We start from the raw sequence: 18,765 nt of genomic DNA, 5'->3' as shown, positions 1-18,765 counted from the left end.
CCGTTGATAATCCCTTTTCATCTCAGCCGTTAGATTTAGTGATCATAAATCCTCAAAATTCAATTTTTTTCTCTTCTAATTTTTCAAAAGATCCCCAAGAGACGAAGGAACAAAAAGGAGAGCTCTTCAGCTGAAGCAAGCCTAATCTCTGTGCCTCCCTTTGAATTTTCCTCTTTGTAAATTTTTTCCATGGAGAAATCCGATCAGGATTTGGGTTCTAACGGGAACCTTTTGCCGCGTCAATTGGATTTCTCCGTCCCGGCGGCGGCTGTGGTGGAGACGAAGATTGATTCTTCTTCTCATGAAAGCGAGAAGAATCAGTCGCATTCTCTTCTCGATTTACAGTCTTCACGGGAAGATCAGAGAGAAGAAGACTTGCCTTCGCAGCCTCAGCCTCCGCCGTATGGTGCCGAGGAGCAGCAGCAGCGATTTGGGGTAAAGCCACTGAACCCGCCGCCGTCGTTTCCGGTTAAATCTTCGACGGAAGTCGGTACGCATGATGTCACGCCGCCACAGAAACCGCCGCTTCATCGGTTTGGTCATCAGTTGCAGAAGAATTCATTGGGGAAGTGTCGAGTGAGGTAAAGTTTTCAAATCTGATTCGATGTTCTTGATCGAGTTTCGGTTTTTTGGGATTGTGATTTTAGCGTTTTGTTTTTGATTGTTTAAGCAGCAAGCAAGAACCTTTGACCCCACGAGGGCATCCGGAAGTTGAGTCCAAGGATGCTACTCCAATTAAACAGAGGCATTGCAACTGTAAAAACTCAAGATGCTTGAAGCTGTAAGTAATCCTTCTCTAACTTGTGGTCAGTGTCAAAGTCCGTTATAATAGAGTAAATGAATAGTGACTTGGGCCATACTTTTGTGGTAATCTGTACAGATATTGTGAATGCTTTGCGTCGGGATCTTATTGCAATGGTTGCAACTGCTTAAATTGTCACAACAATTTGGAGAAGGAGACCTCAAGACAAGAAGCCATCACGGGTATCTTAGAGCGGAATCCGGATGCGTTCAAGCCCAAGATCGCTGGTAGTCCTCATGGAATGGGAGATTTGCAGGTGTGATGCTTGTTACTTAAAAAAGACTTAATTTTTTCCTCGAAATGCTGTGACTTTATACTTGACGACAATTAGTTATGAGACGGACCCAAACAGAACGTTTATGCATTTGAAAGGGATTGAATAATGCTTTTGTGTTCCTGTCTCTGAAAAGTTGTTTCCCCTGTTACAAATGTTATTCATTGGTCTAGCGCCTTTGAGCCAGAGAAAAAAACGTATCAAGTGACGATTTTGATAAATTCATTTGCTGATAGTTTTATAACTTATCCTTGTAGGAGGATGTGCGCCAAATCCTGATTCTGGGAAAGCACAGCAAAGGATGCCACTGCAAGAAATCAGGATGCCTCAAGAAGTACTGCGAGTGTTTCCAGGCGAATGTGCTATGTTCCGAAAATTGTAGATGTCAAGATTGCAAGAACTTCGATGGAAGCGAGGAAAGGAATGCCCTTCTTCATGGACCTCAGGTCTCAGAAACCTACATACAACAGACGACCAATGCGGCTGTGAACCGTGCCATCGACATGTCTGGTTATCTGAACCCTCTTGAATCAAGAAAGAGAAAGAGCAAGGAGGGTTCGCATTCTGTAGGAGCTAGAGGTTCATCTGCCTTTCCACACGTTGTTCAAAACCAGGCGGTAATTTCCCTAATAATTCAATCCTTTGTGTTTGATGTCATTGTGATGGTTACTTGTTGATCTCATGCTCTTTAGCTTCACTTCTTGCATTGAAAGCATAATTCTTTGGTGTTTTTTGTTGTTGTTCCAACTAGGTAAATCACGTTATAAGGAATGGTGACACTTCTCTGTTTTCACTACCTAACAACAAACCGGTTTCCGGATCTACCACATGTACTTACAGGTTGGCGATATCAAATCCTTCCTTTGTATGCTATGCTCGTTCGAAACTACCATCTTGAGGATTCATCTGACTGTTTACTTCTATAGGTCTTCTCTAGCAAATACTATCCAGCCGCATCATGTTAAAGAGCTGTGTTCGCTTTTGGTCTCAAAATCGGTGGACGTAGCAAATAAATTGTCAGGTACATATCATGCAGTTAGATATATAGAGGAAGTGTTCCTCATATAATAAGATCTCTGTTAAGAGAATGCCTAATATGGGGTTTCAGGCGCCAAATGTGAAACAAACAAAAGGAAGAAATACGACACAGACCCTTCACTCGATCCAGCCCAGAGAGATGCTAATGAGATCAATGACTCTCCAGATTCTGTCCTTGATGCTGGTAGAATGGATGAGAAACCTTTATCTCCAGCGACACGTGCATTGATGTGTGATGATGAACATGTGATCAGTGCAGAGAAAGAAACATCGGCCCGAGTGAAAACAAGCCAAGAGAAAGAAGACGCAGACACAAGCTCGGAGATTTACGTAGAACAAGAAAGACAGATCTTGTCAAGCTTCAGGGACTATCTCATTCAGCTCTCGAACCGTGGGAGCATAAATGGTAAGGTGATTTTAGGTTGAGAGACCGTATCCTAGTTTCAGAAATTTAAAGCTCGCAGATGTGCTAATTTAAGACATTGATTAAGCAGGAACAAATATCAAAACCAACAGGAATCCAAATAGAAGGAAACCAGAAGATGAAGAGCTAAGCCATCGAGACTCAAGTTTGGGGTAAGGCTTAGGGAACTTCTCTGACCAAACTTTAGCATCTAACTCTTTTTTAACATATGACCATGTTACAATTTCTTATAGGAAGATGAGATAGTTTAACTATTTTTCGCGTTCGTCACTATAAGTCTTCTTTTAACTGCTACATTAGTGCTAACTTCCAGCAACTGGATTGCATAAATTGGTGTGAAGATTTTGAGTATCTATGAATAAATATTGTCACCTCATTTGCAAGTTGCAAGTTCAACCTGTAACGTCAAAAGAACAAACATATCCCAACGAGATTGGAAAATCCATGATGATGATTTGGACTGCGCACATTCTTGAAGATTTGAAGTAACCTATGTATGTTGTTTGTGCAGTTTTGTATTGTGTCAATACAAAAAAACAAATGTTCAAAAAAAAATATATACAATAAAACATCAAAATCTTTCAAATAGCCAGCAAGAAACACGTTAACATTTGGGGTGTGAAATGGTAAGATAATTCAAAGTAAATTAGAGGAAATGGAAGAAAGATATATGGAGCCAATTAAAGTAAATCAGGATAAGTTAATGTTTATTTTGTTACTTCCATTTACTCTTCATTTTTGAAAAGGTAGAGAAAAAAAGTAACCAAACTTCTCCAGCGTAAAAATGAGTAAAACTTTTTTACTTGATTGAAGGGATTCAGCGTAATTTCTTTTACTCTATTATTTGTTACTCTAAACTATACCAAATCATTTACACATTTACACCTTTAATTTTTATGTGGTTTGTGAAGGTTTTACGAAAACTCTTTTATGTTCGATCGTCTGACACTGTAGCAGAAAAACACTATAATAGCGTTGGATTTGCCGTTCGATTGGAGATGGAGTTGCACCAATTAGTTTGATATTACCACCTACAATAGTCGCAAAAATTTGATTTGTCATTTCAAAAAAGTAACAAAGGACATGTAACACTAACGACTCTTACCAATATTTTCATCCTTTAAAAAGCAGACAAAAATGATTTAGTATATATATATACAAAAGAATTAGATGTGATAGAAAACAAACATGTATAGAAAATCCTCATATCGACAATTTTAATACCAACTACATCATAGTTTACAAAATAATATAAAATTTTATCGGCAAAAAAATACGGACTATAATTTTAATTAATTTTATTTAGGTACTATCTAGTATCTACCTTATGCTACGACAAAACAAAGTGGCCTTTTATCCAAAAAGGTATTTTAAGTTAACCAAAAATACGTCATTAAGAGATAGATAACCACAACCAGCTACAAGTGAAGCAGGTGGCGAAAGTGTGCTGCACGTGCGTGCATGCCATTGTCATAAATTCCGTATAGAAAACGTAAACAAATGACTCTGTTTCTATTAGAATATATTAAAAATTTATGGACTTTCAACTATAAAGTATAAACTAATTGACTGATTAATTTTTGACTAGACCGGCCAAACTGATTTTGGATGGATCAGATCGATTTCTATTCAAATTGATAGCACACGTTCGGACTTTGATACTATATTAAATTTTTTTTTTCTGAATTTCCAATCTAAAACTAATTAACAATGAGTAGTGGATTAACTTAAATCCCTCAAATACATTGTTCTTACCAACTTTCAATATGAGATATTAGATAATTAGAACCGGTTTCACTAACCATGTTGTTAGTCTTGGTTAGATTGATGTAAACCGGATTCAACTCCCTCCCTATATATCACGATAGTAAATTTGATTGTTCTCATTAAGATAACAGAATCTTTCTCAATTTCTTCTTCTTCTTGTCGTTCGATCTAGCTCGAATCCTACTAGTTTCTCAGCGATCACCGGAGTGATGGAAACGCCGACTCACGAAGCCGATGAGTTTAGATCGGAGTTTCTCCTTCTTCTTCGTAGTCGACGATCAGCCCAAGGTTTTTAATTAAATTTTATTAATTTCTGCTTTTTGATCTAACAGTACTTCTGTCTAATTACTTCTCTCTGTTTCGCCAAAAAATAAACTAAAACAAATAAAATAAAGTTATAATACATGTGGTTCTTCTAATATCCAAGTCTCGTAAGAATCACACATTTTAACTGATTATCCACCTTAACTGTTAATTTATCTTGAATTAAATCGGGTACGGTTTGCTTTTAAAGTAGTCGCTTTTATTTATCTTAATTATATGAGTTTGCATATGTAATGTTTGGGAACATTTCCAGTTCCATTGGTAGTGGATAGTTCGAAGCCAGTGGAAAATCCTATATTTCAATCTCCTGTTCCATCTTCAGAAGTGAGATATTACTGAAACTTTTTTCTTTCTACGTTATTTCCTTTTTTCTTTCTTTCTTTCTTTCTGATTTGATATGTTTTTCATTACCAAACCAGGCTTTAGAGTCTTGTCCAAGGGAACACATTGATAACTTAAATGACAAGCTTAAAGAGGAAAACCTTCATTTGCACACTGAGGTGATTAATTACTACACTTCTCTTTTTAAACAAAATTTAGTGATCTTTTTTTTTTTTTATGTCTTAAAATGTTGTTCTATGTAATGGAACAAGGCTGCAGAGCAAGGTAGATTGCCACTGCTTATTTTAAGCTTGAAGGAGAGCAGTAACCAAAGAAGGCCAGCGATTGTGTTTATGCATGGCACAAACGCAAACAAAGAATGGTTAAGGCCATGGCTTGAAGTAAAAACTTATTATACTTCTGATTTCTCCTAAATGCAATAAATCATCCACTATCTTCTCTGTTAATTATACCTTCATTCTTCTTAAGGCATATGCTTCACGGGGATATGTAGCCATCGGTTTAGACTCTCGCTACCACGGCGAACGTGCTGACTCCAAAACTGCCTATCAAGATGTAAAATCATTGTTACAAATCAGTGAATATATAACCTGTTGATTTTTCTGGTCTTCTTAGTTCTGATATGTTTGTTTTGGTGAAAATCTCAATGCAGGCTCTTATATCATCTTGGAGAAATGGAGACACATTGCCTTTTATCTTTGATACTGTAAAAACATTGCCTCCATTTGTCTGGATTCACTTTAGAGTGTAAGAATTTGTAATCACATCAATCTGATGTTTCTGGTTTCAGGTCTGGGACTTGATCAAACTAGCTGATTATCTTACTCAGAGGGAAGATATAGACCCAAAAAGGATAGGAATCACCGGTATTTCACTAGGAGGTCAGTCATAGAACAAATCAACTGGGATTTGTAGCTTTTGGTAGTACTATATACTAACTTGGTTCATTGTGAATACAGGGATGCATGCTTGGTTTGCTGCTGCAGCTGACACTCGCTATTCCGTGGCTGTCCCTTTAATCGGTGTTCAGGTGCAAAACCATCCTTAGCTGATCTTTTGTTTTTGTTCCTTAACCAAATAGCATTAAGCAACTTAGCAACTACAAGACCTACAACTGATTTGTGTGAGGATGGTCTCTTACTTAGAAGACTCTTCAAGTTTTTTTATCAAGTTTTAAATGTGTATGTTGGGCAGGGATTTAGATGGGCAATAGACAATGATGCGTGGCAGGCAAGAGTCGACAGTCTAAAGCCTGTATTTGAAGGTCACATATTGAATAAACACAAATATGAATTAAGACTATAGTTTATGAGGATTCTAATTTCTTTGCTTCTTATTTTTTTTTATGGTTCCAGAAGCAAGGATTGATATGGGAAAGAACGAAATCGACAAAGAAGTGGTCGATAAGGTAAGAAGCATAACGACTATGAGTTCAGATTACGACTCAAACGATTGGTTTGTAATTGTATTTATGGAAACAGGTGTGGAACAGAATAGCTCCTGGCTTAGCATCTATGTTTGATTCGCCATACTCATTACCAGTGATTGCACCACGGCCTCTTTACGTCCTTAATGGTGAGCACAATCTAATCTATGTTTGGCTCGTTATTTACTGATCAAAAGGAATTTTCTTACAGTTGTTTCCGGATTTCTTGTGCAGGTGCGGAGGATCCTCGCTGTCCTCTTGGAGGACTAGTTGTTCCTTTAAAGAGAGCTGAGAAGGCGTATAGTATAACTGCTTCTCCTGAAAATTTCAAGGTAAATCACTGTTCTAAACTTCTAATATATAGTTTTATTGCAAACCAGATACATAGATTTTATAAGGCTTTTGGTGACTGTTGGGTTTTTGGTTTGAGAGAGCAGTTCAGAGCAGAAGATGGAGTTGGACACGAAGTGACGAGGTTTATGATCAAAGAATCATCCGATTGGTTTGACAAATTCCTCTAACAAGGAGACACCACTTCTGATAAAAACTGATGAACATGTTCATATGTTGTAACATCAATAAAATTGTAAACCAATAAATTCATGTTTATAAGAAAGAAACATCTCCTTGTAACATTACATGTATCTTTTTAAACAATGTATTTCATTTTCATTACATATTCAAAGAAAAACAGTTAATCGATGATAGAAACAAAAGCAAAGAGAATCTCATCCTTTCTTAGGCATAGCTGCGAGGCGTGTGTACATGCGTGCCATTGAATTGAAGCCTCTCACATCCCCAGATCTTAGAAGGTTTCCTTTATTAGCAAACCCCAAACAAAAGAGAGAAGGTTCACAAGTGTATCAAATCAGATTTCTTTGTTGAACACAATTTTGCATAGTATAACAGTTTAATAGAGCTTGTACCTGAGTCGCAGTTAAGAGGACTGTCCGGCTCAGGATGAGCCATCAGTGCTATGATCGCTCTACACACTGACTGAAGCGTCCAAGCGGGGCTCCACGCATTCTTCAATATGTCCAGGCATATTTCCCCTGTCTACATATACCAAAAAATGGGTCTTTTGTTGCCGAAGTTTTCAAAACACAACATTTGCATCGTTTTATTACCTTGAAATGCACATTTGGGTGGAATATTTTGGTCAAGAACCGAACTTGAGGAGGTTGCAGAGGATATGGTTCAGGAACAGCAAATGCAAGCTGAAACACTCCGCCTTCATAAGGAGTTTCCGATGGTCCCTGCGTCACAAAAAAAAAAAAAAAAAGTTACATTGATATGCGCAGTCCATTTTCTTCTGTTTTCAACAAAAAAACGAAGTTGCTTCTGTGACAAAACCTTGATAAGCGCAGTCCATTTGAATATGTTGGTATCATCACACACCAGTTGAATATCCGGATCAGCTACTTTCTCTCGCTGAACCTCTTTGTATTCCTTGAATAGTCTCGCTCGTGATGCCTATAATACATTTAAGCCGAGTTCAGATCATACTTCTTGTAACAAAAACATCGAAATTCTAGAGACCCAGTACCGTGGATTCGATATCAACATATTCTACACACATAAACTGGCAACAGTAGATAAAAGGTGAAACCTGCATATCTGATTGGTGCTAGTGAGATACAATTGTGCAAGAACACGATCGCCAACTGCAAAGTTAAACAAGGATTTCGATTGATCTTAAAAACAATGAAACAGCAAGCAGATAACTAAAAATGAGCTCAAACTAATTTTTTCAGCAAGACCAAATTTTTTCAGTAAAAACCCAGCAGAAAATCAAGTTTGTACTTCACAGCAATTAGATCGGGAAAGATTTCGATTGAATTCCGCCTAATCTAGGTAAAGTATCAACAAGAAACGGAGATCATCAGGCTTATCAATCTCGGTACTTTGAGATCGACACAAACCTGGGAAAGAAAGTAAAATGATGCCTTGAAACGAAATCATAGAAAGGATGCGAAATCAAATTTTGCCTAAAAAGGAAGAAAAACAAAAAAAAAAAGCTTTTTTACCTGGAAGTATAAGAGAGAGAGGCAGAGAACGAACAACAAACTACGATGAAGCTTCTAAGCTTTTGTTTTTCTTTTTTTTTTTTCTCTCAAATTTTCTGGTTTAAAGACGGAGTCATATAACCGGAACGTCCAAACAAAAACCAAAAATAATTACAACAAACCAACCCGGTTCTGGATCTTGTGTTAACCCTAGCTATTGTTCCTTGTCCTTCCGTCTCACTTCTCCTCTTCCCATTATCGTTCTTCTCAAATCACAGTTCATCAGCAATTCACCAGTTTTTTTCCAAAGATGGCGAGCAACTACGACTTCGAAGATGCTCCGGCGAACTACGACGATTCTCAGCGGCAGAGCGGCCAGGACACTGCTTACGACCCAAACTTTGTACCAGATTCCGTGAAATCGTTCGTGGTTCACATGTATAGACACATTAGGGAGAAGAACGTCTACGAGATCCATCAGATGTGTGAGACATCGTTCCAGACTTTGTCTGAACGGCTTTTCAAGGACACGCCTTGGCCTTGTGTGGAAGCCATTGCTCCTTATGTAGACAATGATCATGTTTTCTGCCTTCTCTACCGCGAGATGTGGTTCCGACACTTGTACGCGAGGTTGTCGCCTACGCTCAAGCAGAGGATTGATTCTTATGATAACTATTGCAGCTTGTTTCAGGTGCGTTTCCACTCAAATTTATCTGTTTTTCAATGGGATTGATTTGCTTCAGTTAGTCACATATACTGTTCTGGTCATGGATTGAGGTGGAATTAAGATGCTTTAGATAGAATAAGCTTTTGTTCTAGTTTTATGGGAAGTTATCGCTGGGTTCAGGGTCGAAAGTTAATCTCTTTTTGCTCCGATTGCGATGCATTTTGAGTGAGTTTCTGGTTTGTTCTAGGTGGTGTTGCACGGTGTAGTCAATATGCAGTTACCGAACCAGTGGTTGTGGGATATGGTGGATGAGTTTGTCTATCAGTTCCAAAGTTTCTGTCAATACAGAGCCAAGATGAAGAACAAAACTGAGCAGGAGATAGCATTGCTGAAACAGAATGATAAGGTATATTCTTTCGTTGTATGTTCTCGCTAGCTACGGTCATCTGATTCTTCTGTTTGTCATAATGATTAGCGTCATCTGACTGATATCCACATAACTGTCTCAGGCGTGGAATGTGTATGGGGTGCTCAACTTCTTGCAAGCACTAGTGGAAAAGTCTACCATCATCCAAATTCTGGAGCAAGAGAAGGAAGGACTTGAGCAATTCACTGCCACCGACGGGTACGATTACAGTGGTGGAAGCAACGTGTTGAAGGTCCTAGGTTACTTCAGTATGGTCGGTCTGTTGCGTGTTCACTGCCTCCTGGGTGATTACCATACTGGTCTGAAATGGTTGCAGCCCATTGACATCAGCCAGCAAGGTGTTTACACCAGTGTCATAGGATGCCATATCGCAACTATATATCACTATGGATTTGCCAACCTTATGTTGCGAAGGTACAACCTCACTTTTATCTTAGCCATTTAGGGGACTGGGAATCTTTCCTTCAGAGAGGAAGTTTCTCACGCTGTGATAACTTTTGATAGGTATGTAGATGCCGTTCGTGAGTTCAACAAGATTCTCCTCTACATTTACAAGACAAAGCAGTACCACCAAAAATCATCGCAGTATGAGCAAATACTGAAGAAGAATGAGCAGATGTATGCATTACTTGCCGTTTGCCTCTCGCTCTGCCCTCAAGCAAAGCTTGTTGATGAGTCTGTCAACTCTCAATTGCGAGAGAAGTATGGTGAAAAGATGATGAGGATGCAGAGATACGACGATGAAGCATTTGGTATTTATGATGAGCTCTTCTCTTATGCATGCCCCAAGTTTATCACCCCTTCGGCTCCGAGTTTTGAGGAACCTCTGGTCAACTACAACCAGGTACTACGGTTTATCAGTTACACAATTATGAGGACTTGCGTGTTTCAACAGTTTTAACATTCCCGGCTCTGGCATCTCAGGATGCATACAGGCTTCAGTTGAAGATGTTCCTCTATGAATTAAAACAGCAGCAGCTTTTGTCGGGAGTGCGGACATTCCTGAAAGTCTACTCTTCCATTTCTCTTGCTAAGCTCGCAAACTACATGGAAGTTGATGAACCCACTCTAAGGTGAGGAACCATTTGCAGATAGCTTTTACCTAAAAGTCTCTTAGCACTGTACTTTATCTTTGACTTGTACTAATTCAATGGCAGGACCATATTGCTGACATACAAGCACAAGACACATTCAGTTGATTCTGATGGAAAGATCACTTCCAATGCAGACATTGATTTCTACATTAACAATGTATGCCTTTCCGACTTTTCGTTTTCTCCTTTTCCATAGATATTCTCTGATGCTTTAGAAGTAACTTCAAAGCTGGTGAAACTGCAGGACATGATCTACGTTGTGGAATCAAAGCCTGCAAAACGTTATGGCGATTTCTTCTTGAGGCAGATTGCCAAGGTATGCAAACTGAATCTAAGATGTTTGCACAGGCTCGCATACTTGCAGAGATGATAATCCAACTGTTTTTGTCTCATTGTGTAGCTTGAAGGTGTGATAAACGACGTGGACCGCATCAAGCTGGAATGAGGAATTGAGTGTACCTTTAGTCAAGTGGTGTAGAATTTTTCTCATCTTTTCAGTTCGGGAAATAGATCCACTCGTTTGTGGTGTAATCGTCGATTTTAAGAGAGATGTTCAGTTTTTTCCATATAGTGGTAACTGTAGAATATCCAAAAGATTATTAAAAAAAATTCCTCGCTTACTAGGATCTCGAGCCTCCTTTCGAATTGTGTCCAAATTTTCTATGCCAAAGATAATTTAAACTTTCTTTGCCTTTTGATATAATGGCTTCAGCGATTACAACTTATTCTTTTTTTTTTTTTTCCTGCTTGGAGTACAGAGTACCAACTTTTTGATAACTTTGATGATTCTGATTTGAACTATATAAAGATTAAATTCTTTCATATTTCAAGAACACATGTCATCTATGTTTAGTAAGACTATGAATCCATCTTTAAAAATCACATATTGTCTACATCTCATGAGTGCCCATTTGCCATCTTTACATTCTTTGCTCTAGTTGTATAGTGAACAATGAGATTATGCTTGGGCACAAAGTATCCAAGAAATGAATTGAAGTTGGAAGAGCAGAGATGGAGGCAATACATAAAATCGAGCCTTCAACCACACTAAAGGGATACTACAGGTTATGAAAAAATTTCATAACATAGATGATTACACCAAAAAGAGTAGGATTTATTTCCTGAATTGAAAAGATGAAAACACAATGTTACAGCATTTGACTTGATGAAGCGAGTTTCTCAAAAAGTGGTTCCAATAAATTTATGGTTAAACAAAAGCAAAAAAAAAAACATATCAACTGAGCAGAGAGTTGAAGATAACACAGACAAAAATCTTCATTCCAGCTTGATGCGATCCATGTCGTTTATCACACCTTCAAGCTGCACAACACCAAAAAACAAAAAAAAACAAAAAAAGGTGGGACTCTTATCATGTCTGAAAAGCATGCGTTTGTGTTAACCCATCTTAGATTCAGTTAGCAAACCTTGGCAATCTGCCGCAAGAAAAAATCACCATAACGTTTTGCAGGTTTTGATTCCACAACGTAGATCATATCCTGCGATTTCACCAGCTTTAAAGTTACTTCCAAAGCATGAGAGCACCAATGGAATTAAGATATGGAAAAAGTAGGAAAATCATACATTGTTGATGTAGAAGTCAATGTCTGCATTGGAGATGATCTTTCCATCAGAATCAACTGAATGAGTCTTGTGCTTGTATGTCAGCAATATGGTCCTGCCATTGAATTAGTACAAGTCAAAGATAAATTACACTGCTGAGAGACTTTTAGGTAAAAGCTATCTGCAAATGGTTCCTCACCTTAGAGTGGGTTCATCAACTTCCATGAAGTTTGCGAGTTTAGCAAGAGAAATGGAAGAGTAGACTTTCAGGAATGTCCGCACTCCCGACAAAAGCTGCTGCTGTTTTAATTCATAGAGGAACATCTTCAACTGAAGCCTGTATGCATCCTGAGGTGCCAGAGCCGAGAATGTTAAGAAGTGTTGAAACACGCAAGTCCTCATAATTGTGTAACTGATAAACCGTAGTACCTGGTTGTAGTTGACTAGAGGTTCCTCAAAACTCGGAGCCGAAGGGGTGATAAACTTGGGGCATGCATAAGAGAAGAGCTCATCATAAATACCAAATGCCTCATCATCGTATCTCTGCATCCTCATCATCTTTTCACCATACTTCTCTCGCAATTGAGAGTTGACAGACTCATCAACAAGTTTTGTTTGAGGGCAGAGCGAGAGGCAGACCGCGAGTAATGCATACATCTGCTCATTCTTCTTCAGTATTTGCTCATACTGCGCTGATTTTTGGTGGTACTGCTTTGTCTTGTAAATGTAGAGGAGAATCTTGTTGAACTCACGAACGGCATCTACATACCTATAAAAAGTTATCACAGCGTGAGAAACTTCCTCTCTGAAGAAAAGATTCCCAGTCCCCTAAATGGCTAAGACGTTGTCAGATAAAAGTGAGGGTATACCTTCGCAACATAAGGCTGGCAAATCCATAGTGATATATAGTTGCGATATGGCATCCTATGACACTGGTGTAAACACCTTGCTGGCTGATGTCAATGGGCTGCAACCATTTCAGACCAGTATGGTAATCACCCAGGAGGCAGTGAACACGCAACAGACCGACCATACTGAAGTAACCTAGGACCTTCAACACGTTGCTTCCACCACTGTAATCGTACCCGTCGGTGGCAGTGAATTGCTCAAGTCCTTCCTTCTCTTGCTCCAGAATTTGGATGATGGTAGACTTTTCCACTAGTGCTTGCAAGAAGTTGAGCACCCCATACACATTCCACGCCTGAGATAGTTATGTGGATATCAGTCAGATGACGCTAATCATTATGACAAACAGAAGAATCAGATGACCGTAGCTAACGAGAACATACAACGAAAGAATATACCTTATCATTCTGTTTCAGCAATGCTATCTCCTGCTCAGTTTTGTTCTTCATCTTGGCTCTGTATTGACAGAAACTTTGGAACTGATAGACAAACTCATCCACCATATCCCACAACCACTGGTTCGGTAACTGCATATTTACTACACCGTGCAACACCACCTAGAACAAACCAGAAACTCACTCAAAATGCATCGCAATCGGAGCAAAAAGAGATCAACATTCAACATTGAACCCAACGATAACTTCCATACAAAAGCTTATTCTATCTAAAGCATCTTAATTTGACCTCAATCCATGACCCGAACAGTATATGTGATAACTGAAGCAAATCAATCCCATTGAAAAACAGATAAATTCGAGTGGAAACACACCTGAAATAAGCTGCAATAGTTATCATAAGAATCAATCCTCTGCTTGAGCGTAGGCGACAACCTCGCATACAAGTGTCGGAACCACATCTCGCGGTAGAGGAGGCAGAAAACATGATCATTGTCTACATAAGGAGCAATGGCTTCCACACAAGGCCAAGGCGTGTCCTTGAAAAGCCGTTCAGACAAGGTCTGGAACGATGTCTCACACATCTGGTGGATCTCGTAGACGTTCTTCTCCCTAATGTGTCTGTACATGTGAACCACAAACGATTTCACGGAATCCGGTACAAAGTTCGGGTCGTAAGCAGTGTCCTGGCTGTCCTGCCGCTGAGCATCGTCGAACTCGTAGTTGCTCGCCATGGTTGCAGAATCTTCCTCGCTCCCTGAAGAACTGTGCGGTTTCAGAAGAAGGAAAAGGGGAAGAAGATGAGAAGAGAGAGAGAGAGAAGGGTAACAAGCTAAGCTAGGGTTTACTGATGAATAACCGGAATCATTTCCGGGTCGGATTGTTGACTTGACCCAACTTTAGCTTAATTGGGTTTCCGGTTCGGAGTGTATTCGGCCTTGTTAATTAAAATGAAGAAGTTGAAAAAGGTCAACGACTGTAAATTAGCTGAGCAGCAAACTCCATCAACGCCATTTTTCCAAATGTCCCAACTTCACCTTCACCGTCTCTCTCTCCCACAATTTTCTATTCGTTTCGGATTCCCGCCTTTAACTTCCTCACATCGCCGCCGTGCAGCTTCGTCGCCGAAACCACCTACCAACAACTTTCCCCTCTCCTCAGCTTTAGAGCTCAATTCAACAAAAGCCACCCTTTTTCGTCCTCCCACCGTCGTAAAATCTCGTATTGCTTGCAGGTTCAGCCAATCAGGTGAGATCGGTTAATAGTTCTGAAATTTCAAAGCTTGGATTTTTGATATCTCGAGATGAATATTGTGCTAATTGTGCTAATAGTGCTAATGTTCAATGAAATCATATACTGATGCTAGAATTGTGATATTTTTCCAATAATGGTTCGACTTTATCCATACAATCCTCTCGTCTATTAAGTAACTAAAGTTACTGTTGACGTCTTGTTCAGAAGACATTACGCCACAGTTTGAGCTGGGTAAACCACAAGACAAACGGAAACCACAAAAGCGAGCCAATGGCATCTTTTGGATCATACTTATCAATATTGGCATTTTTGTGGCAGATCACTTCTTTCAGGTATTGAACATGTGGTTTACAATACCGTAGCAGTTTCTGGATTTGATCTCTTAAAAATCTCCTCTTTGGATTGACCCGGTTATTAGAACGAGTTAAAAATGATGTTTTGAAAAGAAGCGTAGGTTTACATTCTTTATTCAATAGGTTCGAAGCATCAAGTCTCTGTATTTGTATCACAATTTTCCGGTGTGGTACCAGTTTGTGACTGCAACATTCTGTCATGCTAACTGGTGAGAGCTCTATGCGTTCTTTGTTTTCTTTCATCTGATGTTTTTTCTCTTGCGGTTGCTGACCTTCCTGGTTGTTCTTTTTTTTTTGTATATATATTCTAGGAACCATCTCTCGAGCAATCTTTTTTTCCTGTACATCTTTGGTGAGGGTTGAAGATTTTCGCATAGTTGAACTAAATAGTTTATCAATTCAGAGCTAATGGGCAATGGGACTCGTTCTGTGGTTAACAGGAAAGCTCGTTGAAGAAGAAGAAGGAAATTTTGGTTTGTGGCTGTCCTACTTGTTCACTGGTGTTGGAGCTAACCTGGTGTCTTGGTTAGTTTTACCGAGAAATGTAGTTTCTGTTGGAGCCTCAGGGGCTGTTTTTGGGTTATTTGCTATCAGTGTCCTTGTCAAGGTACTAAAAGTTTCTCTTCTCAACTTGTTCCAGGTCCTTGTAAATCAACCAGCTACATTTTGTATTTATTTCAACTTCTTTCAAAACTGATATTGTAGATGTCTTGGGATTGGAGGAAAATCCTTGAAGTTCTAATATTGGGTCAGTTCGTTGTTGAGAGGGTAAGAATCGTTCAAATTTTAGTATGGTTATAACTGTTATTCCTGCTTGCATTCCCAGTTTCTTATGGTTATTATATGTCTTTAATATCATACAATATATGGAAGAAAATGTCTTAGAATTTGACAAGTGGTGATAGAATTCAGGGGACGGTAATATTATTAGCTCATTGATTATTATAGGTTTTGGAAGCAGCTCAGGCTTCAGCTGGATTATCAGGAACTATATATGGTGGCCATTCTTTGCAGACTGTTAATCACATTGCCCATCTCTCGGGTGCTCTTGTTGGTGCTGTCTTAGTTTGGCTTCTCAGCAGATTTCCCTCGGAACCTGTGGATCAAGAAGATAAAAAATCCCCCTAAAAGTGAGGACACAATCGGTATAATCGGCTCTTGTAAGGTACATAATAGTTTTCCAGTGAACGCACTGATGTAACGATTGATAAGAGTGACAAATCCTTGTAAAACTGAAGAACAGGCTCTAAACCGAGTTTCTTCGAGTACTACTAATTCTTTTGAAACAGAAGTCTACCGCTAGTTTTTTTTATGTTACGCTCTGAAACAGAATCTGTACAATAGATTTATACGACCATTCTGTTGTAATGTACATATAAGTGAGTTCACACTGTTTTGACACTGAAATTTGAACAGAAGAGTAGGAAAATAAGATTTCTGGCTTCAGCCAAAGCCAGTTCTGTCCTTTCAGTTCAAGAACACTGTACAAGAATGCACAAACTGTCCTCTGATCCCAAACTGGGCTTGGGACTGCTTCTGGCATATAATTGGCACTCGAGCTCCAAGTTTGCAAGCAGAAAGATTCATGGCCTTTGCAGTTGGAAGCTCCCGTTTCCCGACTGGAATCTGCAACAGACTAAAACTCCCGGAGGACTGTTTCTGGTAAAGCTTCTCTAACCTCTCGATATCTATGTCTTTACACTTCAATACGTTGATTGCTTTGTTCGACTCGTCAGTAAGTCCCGCGACACGCCAAGCTTCTGCTAACAGCCTGAAGGTGGAATTCTCAGGCTTCACACCGAATCCTCTCATCATCTGCAAAACCTCTTCTGCTTTCCATGGCTGCTTCACTTCCAGGTAGCCCCACATCAACGTCTCAAACGTCTTTATATTTGGTGAGACCCCGAACTCGCACATCTTGGTTAAAACCCTCATCGCATCCTCCATATTTCCAGTGCTACACCACCCACTGATCACCGTGGTGAAGATCACAACATTGGGCCTGCATTCAACCATCGTCTCAAGAAGCTCCTCAGCTTTCTTTGGCTCTTTAGCCCTAACGTACCCTTTGGCCAAAATGCTGTAAGCGTGAGCGTCTGGTTTGACTCCTGCTTTGACCATTTCTTCAAACACTTGTGCAGCTTTCTCCATGTATCCAGCAGAGCTCCAAGCGTTCATCACAGTGCTGTACGTGATTACATCTGCTTTCACCTTACACTCCTTCATCAAGGCAAGAACCTGCATTTTCATTTTTTTATAACCAATTCAAGCTAAACCCCAAACTACAATAACGAGAATAGAGTGTTGGTTTACCTCATGGATGCCATCGCGGTCCATGATCTCAACAAAGCCTTTGATCAAGGAATTGAAAACCACAAGATTTGCTTCAACTCTCATTTCCTTCATCCTCCTCACAAACCTCAAACCATCTCTCACTCTCCCTTCTCTGCAATACCCTCCCACCACTATCCCACAGGTTCTTCCGTTCGGTTTAGCCTTCTCCTTCATAACCATCTTCTCGACCACCTCTCTCTCAGCTCTCTCGGTCTCCCCTTTCTGCACATAACAAGTTGCGATTGTGTTATACGTCACTGTGTCCGGCTCGACTCCACACTCTTCCATCTTACGCACCACTTTCCACGCCTCCTCCACCTTCTTCTTCTTGCACCACGCTTGCACCAGCACATTGAACGTCCTTATATTCGGTCTAACATAGTTGTTGTTCTCCTCCAACATAAGATCCATCAGCTCGGATGATCTCTCGGGCCGGCCTGCAATCCCGTACCCTTTGATCAAAGTGTTGTATGTGCTCGTGGTGGGATTTAGACCAAGTTCTTTCATTCTCAACAGAGCTTGAACCGCGTCTTCTATGTTACCGGACTCAGAGAAAGCGTTGATGACCGCGTTGAAGAAGATGGAGTCAGGTTTCGTCCCGCTCTGTTCCGCCTCAGAGACTATATTGCTTATGGAACCGTACTGCCTCTGGACCGTCAAGGCAGCTAGGAGAGTTGTGTAAGTAATCAAGGAGGGCCTGTGTCCTGTCTCTGCAAATGTTTTGAAAACGGTTTGGGCCTCGTGAGGCCGTCCTCGCTCGATCAGAATGTTCATCAGCTTCGTTTTTGACCTCACTGTCCTGCAACTGCTTCCTTCACCGCATGACTTGCAGCGATACTCTCCTCCTTTGTTAACTGTAGTCTGCAAGAAGAGTTTAAAGCAAGCCTTTTTGCTCACCAAAAGGTGGGACTTTAGGGACATAGCTCTAACAACTCGAAACAGTAACTTGCATTTCGAAAAATCATTAACAGTAAAGTCGTCCAAAAGTTTAGCCGGAGAGACAATCAAGAGTTCAAAAATTAGACAAAAACTCAGATTAACCTGACGATGGCATATCCAGATTTCATCAAACTCGATATAGTGAGTGAGTCATTGTTTAAAAATGGAGCGATAGCAGATTTTCTTGAGATAGTTGTTACCTTAGTCTGCGTGGATCTTTCTGCATCAGACATAATAAGAGCTTTCTTCTCCTCGAAATCTCCCATGTTTTGTCGGGAAAGAAACGAATACTTTGTAATTTAAGGTTTCAAGAAAAAAAAAGCTCTGCGAGAGAGAACCAGTGAAACTAAGAAACGCCACCTGTCTTTCACTTCTTCTCATGGGAGAGAGAGAGAGGTCTTAATGCGCAGATAAAGGGGAAAAAAAAAAAATA

The 18,765-nt window shown here is 39.8% G+C and overlaps 7 protein-coding genes across 10 annotated transcripts; 4 read left to right on the top strand and 3 right to left on the bottom strand.

The window, feature by feature from the left end:
* The first annotated feature begins 101 nt into the window (after positions 1-101).
* Positions 102-2,972, top strand: LOC18012382 (protein tesmin/TSO1-like CXC 7). The gene is made up of 9 exons (XM_024151227.1): positions 102-581; positions 674-781; positions 881-1,058; positions 1,334-1,693; positions 1,828-1,916; positions 2,003-2,097; positions 2,185-2,520; positions 2,609-2,690; positions 2,772-2,972. Exons 1-9 carry the CDS (start codon positions 190-192, stop codon positions 2,782-2,784), a joined length of 1,653 nt encoding a protein of 550 aa, XP_024006995.1. The 5' UTR covers positions 102-189; the 3' UTR covers positions 2,785-2,972.
* A 1,454-nt stretch (positions 2,973-4,426) lies between these two features.
* Positions 4,427-7,071, top strand: LOC18012180. Its single transcript, XM_006394764.2, has 13 exons — positions 4,427-4,593; positions 4,883-4,953; positions 5,049-5,129; positions 5,223-5,351; positions 5,440-5,526; positions 5,624-5,677; positions 5,762-5,852; positions 5,931-6,001; positions 6,166-6,235; positions 6,327-6,379; positions 6,453-6,546; positions 6,632-6,729; positions 6,835-7,071. Exons 1-13 carry the CDS (start codon positions 4,515-4,517, stop codon positions 6,916-6,918), a joined length of 1,062 nt encoding a protein of 353 aa, XP_006394826.1. The 5' UTR covers positions 4,427-4,514; the 3' UTR covers positions 6,919-7,071.
* On the bottom strand, positions 6,963-8,512 carry LOC18011971 (protein PEROXIN-4). Of its 3 annotated transcripts, XM_024151229.1 has the most exons (7): positions 8,425-8,473; positions 8,201-8,319; positions 8,007-8,061; positions 7,751-7,870; positions 7,525-7,653; positions 7,324-7,453; positions 6,963-7,214 (listed from the first exon to the last, which is right to left on the bottom strand). In XM_024151229.1, exons 3-7 carry the CDS (start codon positions 8,010-8,012, stop codon positions 7,126-7,128), a joined length of 474 nt encoding a protein of 157 aa, XP_024006997.1. In that variant the 5' UTR covers positions 8,013-8,061; positions 8,201-8,319; positions 8,425-8,473; the 3' UTR covers positions 6,963-7,125. The 3 variants fall into 3 exon arrangements, with proteins under 3 accessions (XP_024006997.1, XP_006394825.1, XP_024006998.1); XM_006394763.2 differs by lacking the exon at positions 8,201-8,319 and having other exon boundaries at positions 8,425-8,512; XM_024151230.1 differs by lacking the exons at positions 8,201-8,319; positions 8,425-8,473 and adding an exon at positions 8,320-8,343.
* A 135-nt stretch (positions 8,513-8,647) lies between these two features.
* LOC18012101 (eukaryotic translation initiation factor 3 subunit L) lies at positions 8,648-11,280 on the top strand. Its single transcript, XM_006394760.2, has 8 exons — positions 8,648-9,094; positions 9,318-9,476; positions 9,580-9,911; positions 10,002-10,341; positions 10,422-10,570; positions 10,655-10,748; positions 10,836-10,907; positions 10,992-11,280. The coding sequence occupies exons 1-8, from the start codon at positions 8,714-8,716 to the stop codon at positions 11,034-11,036; spliced, it is 1,572 nt and encodes a 523-aa protein (XP_006394822.1). The 5' UTR covers positions 8,648-8,713; the 3' UTR covers positions 11,037-11,280.
* Positions 11,281-11,699: 419 nt separating this feature from the next.
* LOC18011811 (eukaryotic translation initiation factor 3 subunit L) lies at positions 11,700-14,283 on the bottom strand. The gene is made up of 8 exons (XM_006394759.2): positions 13,827-14,283; positions 13,456-13,614; positions 13,021-13,352; positions 12,581-12,920; positions 12,351-12,499; positions 12,173-12,266; positions 12,016-12,087; positions 11,700-11,911 (listed from the first exon to the last, which is right to left on the bottom strand). The coding sequence occupies exons 1-8, from the start codon at positions 14,184-14,186 to the stop codon at positions 11,867-11,869; spliced, it is 1,551 nt and encodes a 516-aa protein (XP_006394821.1). The 5' UTR covers positions 14,187-14,283; the 3' UTR covers positions 11,700-11,866.
* Positions 14,284-14,387: 104 nt separating this feature from the next.
* LOC18011810 (rhomboid-like protein 11, chloroplastic) lies at positions 14,388-16,403 on the top strand. Of its 2 annotated transcripts, none has more exons than XM_006394758.2 (7): positions 14,388-14,700; positions 14,911-15,038; positions 15,183-15,268; positions 15,371-15,411; positions 15,500-15,666; positions 15,765-15,827; positions 16,008-16,403. In XM_006394758.2, exons 1-7 carry the CDS (start codon positions 14,403-14,405, stop codon positions 16,185-16,187), a joined length of 963 nt encoding a protein of 320 aa, XP_006394820.2. In that variant the 5' UTR covers positions 14,388-14,402; the 3' UTR covers positions 16,188-16,403. The 2 variants fall into 2 exon arrangements, with proteins under 2 accessions (XP_006394820.2, XP_006394819.2); XM_006394757.2 differs by having other exon boundaries at positions 14,393-14,700; positions 14,914-15,038.
* Positions 16,382-18,744, bottom strand: LOC18011930 (pentatricopeptide repeat-containing protein At5g25630). The gene is made up of 3 exons (XM_024151226.1): positions 18,533-18,744; positions 17,373-18,254; positions 16,382-17,297 (listed from the first exon to the last, which is right to left on the bottom strand). The coding sequence occupies exons 1-3, from the start codon at positions 18,596-18,598 to the stop codon at positions 16,527-16,529; spliced, it is 1,719 nt and encodes a 572-aa protein (XP_024006994.1). The 5' UTR covers positions 18,599-18,744; the 3' UTR covers positions 16,382-16,526.
* Between the last annotated feature and the right edge of the window lie 21 nt (positions 18,745-18,765).

Source organism: Eutrema salsugineum, unplaced genomic scaffold, assembly GCF_000478725.1.
Source record: "Eutrema salsugineum unplaced genomic scaffold, Eutsalg1_0 scaffold_6, whole genome shotgun sequence".
Lineage (NCBI taxonomy): Eukaryota > Viridiplantae > Streptophyta > Magnoliopsida > Brassicales > Brassicaceae > Eutrema > Eutrema salsugineum.
Note: the sequence above shows the minus strand (reverse complement) of the source record. Positions and strands in the feature narration are given on the sequence as shown.